The sequence below is a fragment of the Labeo rohita genome, chromosome 24, assembly GCF_022985175.1.
Source record: "Labeo rohita strain BAU-BD-2019 chromosome 24, IGBB_LRoh.1.0, whole genome shotgun sequence".
Classification (NCBI taxonomy): Eukaryota; Metazoa; Chordata; class Actinopteri; order Cypriniformes; family Cyprinidae; genus Labeo; species Labeo rohita.
In genome coordinates this window covers 29,883,368-29,896,123 of record NC_066892.1, presented here as the reverse complement: position 1 = coordinate 29,896,123, position 12,756 = coordinate 29,883,368, and the positions used below count along the sequence as shown (strand labels likewise).

General features: G+C 37.3%; 1 protein-coding gene across 3 annotated transcripts in view; it reads left to right on the top strand.

Moving 5' to 3' along the window:
* The window catches only part of col15a1a (collagen, type XV, alpha 1a), a 69,953-nt gene that overhangs the window by 41,256 nt on the left and 15,941 nt on the right, over positions 1 to 12,756 (top strand). For 2 of the 3 annotated variants that reach the window (XM_051098203.1, XM_051098204.1), the window contains exons 13-29: positions 12 to 143; positions 1,065 to 1,115; positions 2,102 to 2,155; positions 2,424 to 2,459; positions 3,275 to 3,391; positions 3,801 to 3,866; positions 3,952 to 3,987; positions 4,193 to 4,234; positions 4,703 to 4,765; positions 4,881 to 4,916; positions 5,001 to 5,084; positions 5,204 to 5,269; positions 7,057 to 7,119; positions 8,556 to 8,621; positions 8,790 to 8,825; positions 9,567 to 9,620; positions 10,160 to 10,216. In XM_051098203.1, coding sequence (XP_050954160.1) covers positions 12 to 143; positions 1,065 to 1,115; positions 2,102 to 2,155; positions 2,424 to 2,459; positions 3,275 to 3,391; positions 3,801 to 3,866; positions 3,952 to 3,987; positions 4,193 to 4,234; positions 4,703 to 4,765; positions 4,881 to 4,916; positions 5,001 to 5,084; positions 5,204 to 5,269; positions 7,057 to 7,119; positions 8,556 to 8,621; positions 8,790 to 8,825; positions 9,567 to 9,620; positions 10,160 to 10,216 — 1,059 coding nt within the window. The remainder of the gene's footprint in view (positions 1 to 11; positions 144 to 1,064; positions 1,116 to 2,101; positions 2,156 to 2,423; positions 2,460 to 3,274; positions 3,392 to 3,800; positions 3,867 to 3,951; positions 3,988 to 4,192; positions 4,235 to 4,702; positions 4,766 to 4,880; positions 4,917 to 5,000; positions 5,085 to 5,203; positions 5,270 to 7,056; positions 7,120 to 8,555; positions 8,622 to 8,789; positions 8,826 to 9,566; positions 9,621 to 10,159; positions 10,217 to 12,756) is intronic. The other variant, XM_051098206.1, reaches the window with a different exon arrangement.

The window sequence follows — 12,756 nt, the reverse complement described above, 5'->3', positions numbered from 1 at the left end:
ATTCCCACCAGGGTCCTCGGGGGCCGCCGGGGCCACCGGGACGTCCGGGACCACCGGGCCCTTCTGTTGGAGCTCATCCAGGGCCGATCGGGCCTCCAGGAGTTCCTGGAAAAGTCGGGGAGACGGGAAAACCTGGACTCCCGGTGAGTGAGGGTCGGTGCCGATTGACAGAAAAACAAGCAGTGGGTTTGAGTGAGCGATTATAGACCTGTGTGTCAAACTGAGCTCAAATTCATCCTAAAACAAAAGTTAGTTATTATTTACTCACACTCATTCCTCACAAATAAACAGTCTGATTTTCTTTTCCTGCAGAGTAATGAATGAACACAGTGTTGATGGAAAAAAATAGACAGTATAACCTAAAAGTACACAATACAAATCATTTTTGCATTATATTCAAAGTCTTCTGAAGCCATATAGTTTGAGTTTTAAATGATAACATATTAATATACTGTACATTCAAAAATAACTGATGGACTAAATTGATCAAAAGTGACAGTTTGGATATTTAAAATGTTACAAAAGATTTCTACTTCAAATAAACACTTTTCCTTTGAACTTTCTTTTCATCAGTGAATAATGAAAAATAAAATGTATGATGGTTTCCACAAAAATATTGTTTTCAACAATGGTGTTTGTTGAGCAGCAAATCAGCATATTAGAATGATTTCTGAAGGATCATGTGACACTGAAGACTGGAGTAATGATGCTGAAAATTCAGCTGCGCATCACAGAAATAAATTACAGTCAAACAGATATTCACATAGAAAACAGCTCTGTTAAATTGTAATATTTTTTCACAATTTTACTGCATGTTTGATCAAATAAATGCAGCCTTGGTGAGCAGAAGAAACAAAAATGTTCATGAAAAACAGTCCACAGTCCTCTTTTATAGTTCTTCCTGTAGTGTTTCTGGTGGTTCTTGTAGCTTTAGTTTGAGTGAGAGTCAGTGATGACAGGACTGTCGCTGTGTTTGATCTCTTCATCTCAGCGGCTGTTATCAGTCCTGACGGACTGGACTAGATCTTTATTTCAGAGGTCATAACACACACCCTGTGTTTCAGGTGATTGAGGACTCGTTTAGTGGCTCTGGAATTGAGCTGGACTCAGATGAGGTAGAGCTCCTGTCTCATATGGTAAAATCAAACCAAGGGCCAAAGGCAGTCGTTCCTCCCATCATGTTCCAGATGCATAGAAATCTCATTCTCACTGACCGCTTCTGCTTTCATCACACTCAACCTTCTCAATCGCATCACGATCACGTCACGTGAGGGCCGTGATTCAGCAGTTTGATGACAATACATGCAATAGCACTATACTTCACTGTATGATAGAAGCTTGGTTCCACTATGGGATGAAATTGAAAAAAGTATTTAGAACTAGTTGATACTTCGCAATTCATACTTTTTTCCTTGCGTGAGGGAAAAGAAGTCCTTTAGATGTCATATTATGTAATAACCCTTCAAACGCTCCCGTAATGGCGTTAATAGCATTACAGTTACGTATTAGGGTCATTACAGTACAGTATATACAGTTACATACTTATCCGGACCTCCAGATTGAAGTAATTGTTCCCAAATGTTTAGTCTTAGGTGAAAATGAGAACAAATAGTTTTTTTCCCTAAGCCGATCAGATAGCGTATTAATCCAATAAAGTTTTCAGATGAACTCTGACCCGTAAAGCTGTGAATCAAGAAGCCTGGAGGAGACTGAGATGACGGCTGATGATGAAGGAGTTTGGGTTTCATTTCATCTTCATATGATCTGATATTCATCCGCTGAGCTCGGAACATGAACGCTGTGTTATGATGGGGAAACTGCCTTTGGGAATGATGAAACTACAACTAACTTCCTGTTTCCTGCTTAAACACTGTCACAAAAAACCTGACGCTTCTCTGACATGACAGCTTTCCTTAAAGACCGCTCAAGGAAAAAAGCCTAATAACACGTCATGAAATGACAATGGGATTAAGTGTGAAAAAACACACTTCAGATGATTTAATATCGACAATTATCATCTGTCCCTACTGCCATTGCTATTGTATGCATTATTAATATTAGATATATGCAGGTCCTTATGTGATGATTTCTGTCATTTCAGGGTGAAAATGGGCGAGATGGTCAACCAGGCAAAGAAGGAGAAAGAGGCCAGAAAGTAAGATATTTGAATATGAAATTCCAGGGTTACAATTTTCTTTATTTAATTCCTGTATTCCTTTCTTAAAAAAAGTAGTTACATAATTATCATACATACACATTCGGTTGCTGCAGTGAGGTCACAGCTTCCACAGATCATTTCTATTTCAAGATGATAATGTCCAGATCTTCAGCCTTGTGTCGCTCCAAACACTCCTGCAGAACAAAATGTCTTACCATACAGTGAAACGCTGGAGATTTTGACTCATCTCATGTTTTTTTGGCAGGGTGAACCGGGTGAACCTGGAATCACAGGAGCAAAGGTAGTTCCTTTTGGATCATGCTGCAGTTTCAGATCAGCTACTTGTTTTGTATATGAATTATTTTAAAGGGGTCATCGGATGCAAAGTTCACTTTTACATGTTGTTTGAACATAAATGTGTGTTGGCAGTGTGTGCACACAAACACCCTATAATGATAAAAATCCACCCGGTGACGACACACCGACAGAGGCCGCTCCCACGATAGTTGATTGACACGGCCGTCTTACCTTAGACCCGCCCTGAATGAGCTGTAACAGTCCGATCACCATTGTTTCGATGCCGGAACAGGGATGTAGACAAGAATGGCTCCTAAGCAATTGAGGTGTTGTGTTGCTGGATGTGATAATGAAGGTAGTGGTCGTCGTTTACTCCCGACATCAGCAGAAGTAAGTATAAGGGGTTTTTATGAATCTTCGCAATCGCTTTGCCTTGTAATGTGCTAGTTAGCAATTTTTGTGGCTAAATGCACTAAATGTAGCTAAAGAAAACAGGCTCGTCACTCTACAGAGAAGATTGTTCGATGTTGCTTTAAATTAACATTTAAAGCAACATCGACCAAAACAGGATGATTTTTGCAGAGCTGATTTTGGCAAGGTAAAAAAGGTGTTTTTTACACTACCATTGAGAATTTTTAACCAAAGAATATTATAGACTTTTCATTAAGACCCTAAAGAATCAACTGGTGGAAAATGGGCATCCGACGACCCCTTCAAATGATGAGTCAAAAATACAGTCAGAGATGTATAATGAGTTTGATGTCTGTAGTGAACATTGCGAGGCTGTTGATAACTTTAGAGGTGATCGTTGTCTGTCAGGGCGATCCAGGCCAGCCGGGGCTTCCGGGACAGACGGGGGCTGAGGGCCCCAGGGGTCAGCCAGGCCCTCCGGGACCTCCCGGACCTCCAGGAAAAGGCTTCAGCTTTGACATGATGGTGTGTTTCACTGACCTTCACATTTGATAGATTTGGCAGGTTTTTATTTATTTGTTTGTTTATCCTTTTATGTATTTATTTATCTTTTTTGTAATTTATTTATTTATTTACCATTTTATTTGCCTTTTTATTTATTTTTTAGCTATTTATTTATTTATTTACACGTGAATGTTGGATGTTTTATTAAAGGAGTACAGATTTGTATTTGTTCACATATGTTCTCCTTTATCTAATATTAGATTTTTTCTGAAGAACTGAAAACACTTGAAGTGAAGTCGATACTCCTATTTGAATTAGTGAAATTAGGTGACCCGAGAGCCGCCTGTGGGTGTAGCCTTTGAATACAGCCTTTGAAAACCAAAATGTTTTTTTTTTCTGATTGTTTTACTCAATGTCTGTTTTGCGTCAGGATTTGGAGGGGTCGGGTCTGGATGGAAGCAGTGGTTTTAGACCTGTTCTGCCCAGAGGACCACCTGTACGTACAGTACATTCACATTTACTGATGCTTTTCTGGCTCTTATAGCTGAACTTGAACTTCTCTTGTCTTTTCTCATTCTCAGGGTCTTCCTGGTCTCCCAGGACCTCCAGGACCACAGGTACACATACCCTATAGAGATCTGCAAAAACACAAAGAAACACAGCATGATCCATCAATACTGTAAAACCTTGATATGGCATCTGTCATTACCTGGAATGTCCATATAGAGAGTGCATATCTGTCTAAACCTTCATTAGTGTTAGAGGTGCATTAGAATTCTTCATCTGCACTTGATTTAAATGCACCCATCTCTACACTTCCAGGGCAAAGAAGGAGCCGTCGGCCCTCCTGGAGTTTCAGTGAAGGTCTGTGCTCCTCACACACACACACACACACACACACACACTTCCACAACAGTTTCCATTCCTGCTTTCCAAAGGAAGCTCGCCGTTCCCAACCACGTGTTCTCCATTAGCCCCAAATTTTCTATCTTCAACACATCTGTAAGGGTCAGTGAATGCATCTCGGGCTTTGAACTTCTTCAAGGTGTAATTCAAAGTAAAAACACATCATAATGGCTTTATATTACGTAATACACACCCTAACAGAAGTTGGATTCAGGAAGTTATCAGCTAAATCAGATTCCACTTAATATAAAACAAGTAAATTGCTCCCATGATCTGTGGTAAACGTACAGTCTGCTTAAACACCATTAATGTAGCTTCACCAATTCATAGACGTTCAGCATAAAGTAACTATATTATATATTATTTATCATCCATTTTATAAATATGATCAGACTTATGATAATCATTTCTCCTCCACTTCACTAGGGGCAGCCGGGCGCTAAAGGAGACGATGGACAGCCTGGGGCACATGGACAGCCTGGGCGACAAGTAAATAAATATATAATAAAATAGGCTGTAAAAACTGACCTTAAAAGTAGTCATTTTTATTCACATCAATTTATGGATACTTTGTTTTTAATTTGCTATTTTTTGACTTTTTCAGGGGGAAAGGGGAGAGAAAGGTGATATGGGTCAGAAGGTTTGTATTCTCATCACATTTTTGATGTATCTGTCTCATAGCCTTTGGCTTTGATGCTAATAGTTGATGTGTTTTGTGTTTCAGGGTGAAAGAGGTCTGGACGGAATCAGTTTACCTGGACCTCCAGGGCCTCCCGGACCTCCCGGACCAGTCATCAACCTACATGAGGTGAGTCAATTAACTTCTTACATTTTTAAAAATGTCACACTGGATTGATTTTGGACAAAAGGATGCTAATTCCAGTGCATTTGTAGTGAGTTTGTTTCTTACTGTTTCTCCACCCTCAGTTAATGCTGAATGACACTGATGGAATCTTTAACATCTCAGGAATTTTTGAACCACAAGGACCATTGGTAAGAAACTGCTCCCTAACATTTGTTTATTCATGGGCTGATCAGTATTGCTTAAGTAACCTTCATCGACACCAAACCAGAAAAAGCCGTCTTGTTTAATCATATTCATACGCTGACCCTGAAATGCAAATGAAACACAAAACAGTGAATCAGAATTGAAAACAGCGAATTCGAAAACACAACAACAGATCAGAAAAGACAACAGCAAATCGGAAAACACAAAGCAAATCTAAAAACAGGTTGCCAAATCAGAAAAAACACAACAACGAATCAGAAAATACAACAAATCAGAAAAAAACAACAGTGAATCAGAACACAGCAATGTATCAGAAAACGTAACGAATCAGAAAACAAAACAATGAATCAGAAAAAACAACAGTGAATCAGAAAACATAACAAATGAGCCAACAGTAGCGAATCAGAAAACAGCAGTGAATCAGAAAAAACAACAGCAAATCAGGAAACAGCAACAAATCAGAAAAGAAACACGACAGCGAATCAGAAAACAGCAATGAGTAAGAAAAAGACAACAGCAGATCAGGAAACGTAACAGCAAATCAGAAAAAAAAACACGAATCAGAAAAAAAACAACAGTGAATCAGAAAACATAACAAATGAGCCAACAATAGCAAATCAGAAAACAGCAACGAATCAGAAAAGAAACATGACAGCGAATCAGAAAACAACAAATCAGCAAACAACAGCGAATCAGAAAACAGCAATGAATCAGAAAAGGAACACGACAGCGAATCAGAAAACAGCAATGAATAAGAAAAAGACAACAGCGAATCAGGAAACAGCAACGAATCAGAAAAGAAACACGACAGCGAATCAGAAAACACAACAAATCAGCAGACAGCAGCGAATCAGAAAACACAGCAATGAATAAGGAAAAACAACAGCGAATCAGGAAACGTAACAGCAAATCAGAAAAAAACAACAATAAATCAGAAGAAATACACATTTTGTATTTAAATTTATTTTTAAGGTCGTCATTTGTGTGGTGGAATTTAAATTCAGTAGAAGCTTAACAAGCTTGAAACATCACTTACCATTGTCTTGAAATATGGCTGTAATCTTATCCTCATACTTTTGGCCATAGTGTTCCAGCTGTTATTTCTTATGTTTCTCACCGCTTTTAATTCCCAAACTACTCTCATTCTATAGAAAGGCGAGCGTAGAGATTACAGTGTAATAGCTCGTCAAAACCACACGCTCGCTTCATGGAACGCACTGGAATGTAAACACGCTTTGCTTTAATTGCATTATTTACAATAAGTCACTGAAATTGTGTTTTAAACAATTACGAAACATTAGCTTTGCTTTATTGCGTAATTTACGGGCATTGACGGGCAGAAGTGAAGGCAAATAAACAGAGAGCCGTGCGGCACGTAAACAGCTGTGTCTGCGTTTGTTTCACGAGCGAAAGAGCGGAGCTTTCTGCTTCAGTGTCAAACGCTTACACGCTTCTTCAGATTTTATGCCACAATACACAAATCCATTAGAGCTCACAAACGTGCCGTGCGGTTTGAGATAATAACCCAAACACACTTTCATATTGCGATGGTCTCGCTGGAACATTTAACTAGAACAATTACTGGAATTCAGTAAGTGTTTCAGCATCTGAAATTACGTATATTTTTAAGTTAATGTACGTAATTACAGTAAAAAGCCTTGCTTTGAATGAGTATTTGTGGTTTTTGCGATTTACTAAATGATTAAATCTGCTTCATAGTTCAATTATTTTACAGCAGTTCTCACAAAATGCTTTTGTTTTATTTCACCAGGGACCCAGGGGACCGAAGGGTGATACCGGGGCCCCGGGGCTTCAGGGCCCTCCAGGATTAAAGGTAAGACAGTCAGTACAGCAGGTGCGAATGAGCGTGTCTGTGTGTGATTTGGGAGGAGAGAACGTGGAGCTGCTGCTGCTGTTTGTTGGTGTGTAATCAGGAATCTAATCATTTGAGCTTCAGCACATGCAAACCTCTCAAAACACTCACTGTCAGACCACACACACACACACACACACACACTCACACCGCTGACACGAGAACTGCTTCCATTTAAACTTCACACATATTCCATTTCAGAGGTCCAGTATCTGATTCATAGTTGATGATTTAAAATAAAAAAAACACCAACAGCTCTATAAATAAAAAGTAACAAGCACTTATATTGGACTAATTGAGTCTTTAATCAAGAAAAAACTCTTGATTGTTGATCAGTACTTTATTTTGTATTTCTGTTGTTTTTTCATTAGTAAAAAAAACCTAATAAATAAAAAAAACCTAAAAAAAAAACAGCTGTTTTCTATGTGGATATCTGTTAAAGTGTAATTTATTTCCGTGATGCGCAGCTGAATTTTCAGCATCATTACTCCAGTCTTCAGTGTCACATGATCCTTCAGAAATCATTCTAATATCAATTTTTTTTTGTCCTTGCTGATTTTAAAAATAAAATTATATATATGTTACTTGAAAAATGCACTTATATTGTAAATAATAGATCCATATTGTATTCTCCTAATAGATATTGATCTGTTGATGTGTCATAATCCTAATCTCTGCATTCATAACATCTGATGATGATGGAGGACTGGAATCATCTAGTGTTGTGTGACACAAAACACCAAACAAGAGGTTAAAGAACAGCTTCATTTTAAATGTCTGGGGAACATAAACACACAGCAGAGAAACATAATGATTACCAGACTGAACACACACACACACACACACTGGTATTCCAATCATTATGGGTTTGTTCCATAGGCGTAATTTTTTTTTTTTACTGTACAAGCTTTGTTTTTTATCCTCTTCCCCTAACCCTACACCTGAACTCCTCACAGTGAACCACAGGCATTTCTAGATTCTAGATTCATAAAACACTTAAGTCTGTGTGATTTATAAGCTTGTTTTCTAATGGGGACCTAAAAACTGTCTAAGGACAAGGATTTTGGATATTGGCATCTTTGTGGGGACATTTTGTCCCCATAACATAGGGTATACCTCAACCCAATACACACACACACACACACACACACCCCCCCCAACACAAACCTCATGTGGTACAAATTACTTCAGTCCTTAAGAGAGACTAGCAGAGGCAAAAGAGTTTGAGGTTGCTGAGAGTTTGCTGTGTACATTGTGTGTGTGTGTGTTTGTGTATATGGTTGTGTGTGTGATTGACATAGCTGCAGAGGTTTGCGTGTGTATCATATTCTGATTCAGTTCATCACTGCTGAATATGGATGTGAGTGTGTTTTTAATTGCATGAATGGCTGCTGTAGGGTCAGAAGGGGGAGCCGGGGATCCTGTCTGGAGTTCATGCGCCGCAGGGACCGAAAGGACTGAAGGTCAGCGACGATTTCTTCAACCGTTACAGTTCTTTAACCGCTGCATTACTCAAGACCAGTGATTCCACTTTAACAAGCTCTCTGAGACAGTTCAGATAGACGGACATGATTTGTCATGGTCGTAAAGCATTCATTTGATTTCACTGCTTTTTACTGTATTTCTCACAGGGAGATCGTGGCGTTCCTGGACCTCCTGGTCAAGAGGTGAGAGGAAGATTTTGTGGCTTTGATTATTATTCATTATGAATATTTCAAATGAAAGTTTATAGGGAGCTTGTTCAATTAATCCCATCAAATATTATGAAAAATATAGATGTTTATGTCATTCTCCAACAGTTTTTCACATCAGCTGCATTTTCTAAAATTCATTATCTAAAACTTAAAGTGTTAGTTTCCAGCATTTTCTGTCCACATTGAAAACAAAACTGCGACTAGAAATGACAAAAATACAGCCAATCAGAACACGCTTGATGTTTAATGTGCAACTATGTGAACCAAGGAGCTACACAACTCAACACAACTCAGCTGTTTTAAAGCTTTTCTTGCAACAGACATTCATACTAAATCTACTTTCATGTTAAAACTGATTTAATTCATTAAGTACAGAGAGAGAAAGAGAGAGAGATCAGATTTTATATAAGGTCACATTGTTTATTGTTATTATCCTGTACTCAACAAGCCAAGCCTGGTCATTCATTATATTCACTTAATCTCTGGACTATTTCCCCGTTATACTGGAGGCAGTCTGCCGTCCTTACTATTTTACAATTCATATGTGTTTTCCCTTTCCGGTTTGCTGTTAGCGTACAGCTGCTTCTGTTCAAAATGTTTTGGAAAAAGCGTTGAGGCGAGAGCGGCCCGTACGGGCGCAGACGACACTCAGCGCCGCACCTGTTTGTGTTAGTCTGCGTTCCTCTGATTTCTGCCTTATTTCATCACATTCAGGGCCCCATCGGACCAGCTGGACCAAAGGGGGAGTTTGGATTTCCAGGACGTCCGGTAAAAAAACATACACCTGCACGTGCTCACTCAATATACAGCATACAATAACTGTCATTAACAGCATTAGTGGACATTACAGCATTATATAACACTTAACAAGATCAACAGTAATGTTCAATGGTTTGCGGTTGGCAGTATTTTGTAAAAGAAGTCTCTTCTGCTCACCAATGCTGCATTTATTTGACCAAAAATACAGTACAAATGGTGTAAAATTATTACAGTTTAAAATAGCTGTTTCTATTGTAATAATTTGTAAAATAAAACATTTGTGCTGCGCAATATTTTTGTGAAAACTATCATACATTTTATTTTTCAGGATTCACAGATGAATAGAAAGTTCACAAGAGCAGCATTTATTTGAAATATAAATCTTTTGTAACATTATAAAAGTCTATACTGGCACTTTGATCAATGTAATGTATGCTTGAATAATAAAAGTATTAATTTCTATAATACCTTAAACTTTCAAACATGTGTATATATTGTACACAGAATATTATCATTGTGATAATGGATGTGATGTTGTGTTTTGTCAGGGTCGTCCAGGAATGCACGGGCATAAGGGTGAAAAGGGAGATTCTGTTGGTTTACCTGTGAGTTTATCTCATTTGTCCCCAAAACTATCTGTTATGACTTATCATATCAGACAAAAGTGTTCTTACTTTTAGCATTTTTAGTGATCTTGGTTCTGGAAGTATTTTCTAAATGTATTTTTTACAATAATAGCTGCACACATTTTAAAATCAAATGTCACTGATTACTACAGCAGCATATGCCATCATTTAGCGGCCCTGAAGTTCATGCTTTATCTGTCTTGAAAGTTTAAATACGTTGTAAGAGTTTGGTTTCAAAACACGATAAACGCCTTTTTGTTTTTACAAAATTGAATTCCTGCCAAAATCAGTATTGTATCTGGTCGGTATTGAAAAGGCAGTTTTTAATTTTATGCAAAATGTGATATCCACCGTGTTCTTCTGTCATGTTTTCTCCCTATCTTTCCAAACCGTGACAAACGCCAGTCTCCCTATCCGCTCAGCCAATCACAGCGCAGCATTTCACACATTGTAAACAGTAAAGGCGGTGCTTTGAATACACCCCGCATCCTAGTTTTCAACATTGAGTAATGTATCACAGACATATTTGAGGAATCCTTTCATAAATAAAGTGCAGAGAGAGTGTAAATAAGACACTGATTGTTCAGTGTAGAGAGTTTTGTTGATTATAATGGAACTTTGTGAGATCGTGATGAACTGAGATGAGTGACAGCTTTTAATGATTTTTAAGGGAGTTTGTAAATGAGATACTGATTTAACACAACAGTTCAATAAACAAGAAGTTAATATTAAGTGACTTACACTGTCTGACTAGAACACTATTGCCTGATTTTGCTTTATTTCATTGAAGTCACAACTGAGCTACTGTGCATCTCTATTCAAACACAGCACTGTTTCATTTATGAATGAACGTGTGTTTTTAAACGAATCTAGTGAGTAAATGAATCAATTTCCCATTCATAAAGACAGTCACTTGCTTTATTCCTGGAATAATTAAGCCGTTCGAATGAATCAAAGGAATGATATGATTCAGTAATTAAAACCGCCACCTACTGGCAGTTGTAGTTTATTTTTTGAAGTATCTTCTTTTCAGTTATTTAAATCATTTAATATTTCTATATTCAAAATGTTATACTTAAAACATTAATCTCAACATGAATTTATGAATTTGATTGCACTCATGACACCTCTGAGCCTCATTAAACATATGAAAATACACCTACAAGACACTTTTGTGTTCTTCTGTTCCATCTCTGTAGTACAAATTCTTTTAATTTCATTTGATTGGTAACTTATTCTACTTGTTCTTATTCTGTTGTTTTAATTATAAATTTTAAAAAGCTTATAAAATATAATTAAAAAAAAAAAAAAGATGACATACTTTTAATGAAGTTGTAATGCCATTACGAAGGTAAAAACAAAATTCCCCTCTAATTCACTTTAAGGAGTCAAATATCAGCCCATAATGGAAAAGCTATTTTTTTTTTATCAGATTTTTTGATTATTGATTAGAAGGAGCTCCTAAAATTTTGACTGTGCTCCTAAATTTTTTTAAGTTAGAAGCACAAGTGATCCTAAAAAGAAAAGTAAGCGTAGAGCCCTGATAGATTTATTGCGTTTTGGGGGGGAAAAAAAATATCAATCTGGATTTGAATTTTTAATGTTATTATAACCTAAAGATGCTATGTGAAAGTTTGAAACAGAAAGTAGTGGTTTTCATCTAGACACTTTCTTGGTAAAGAAAACACATTTTTACTCGAATTAATCAAAATGGATTTATAGCGTTTTGGAACCAAACCTTTCATATATATATATGTATATATATATATATATACATACGTGGATATTTTAAATGGAACTTTAGTAACAAATCTAGAAATCTTTTTTTCTCAAAAATGTGTAAGATTCAAGTTGCTTGAAGGAATTAAAGGATGTTTAAAGGAATAGTTCAAAACAACTGAAATTGTGCTGAAAATATGCTCACCTTCAGACCATCCAAGATTAGAAATGTGCTTTCAGATTTGTAGAAATGTGTGATTCCATCACTGTCTCACCAATGGATCCTCTGCAGTGAATGGGTGCCGTCAGAATGAGAGTCCAAACAGCTGATAAAAACATCACAATAATCCACAAGTAATCCACACCTCTCCAGTCCATCAGTTCACATCTTGAGAAGACAAAAGCTGAAACAAATCCATCATTTTTAACTTGAAATCATTCTTCAAATCTAGCAAAAATATAATGAGTCTATAATCCGTAATATCTGTTTGGACATTCTGACGGCACCCATTCACTGCATCCATTGGTGAGACAGCGATGGAATGACACATTTCTACAAATCTGATGAAGAAACAAACTCGTCGTAATCTTGGATGCCTGAGGGTGAGCACATTTTCATTTCTGGCTGAACTATTCCTTTAAAGAGAGTCTTGCAATCTCTCTCCACATACTCTGAAAACAAAAAATGAGGTGTTTTATCTAAGAGATGAAGGATATGGAGTGTTCAGGGCAGTTACACAAACTTTACATAACAACAAAACAGCAAGTGTCTGTAAGCGTTTAGAATGAGAGCAGGCTGT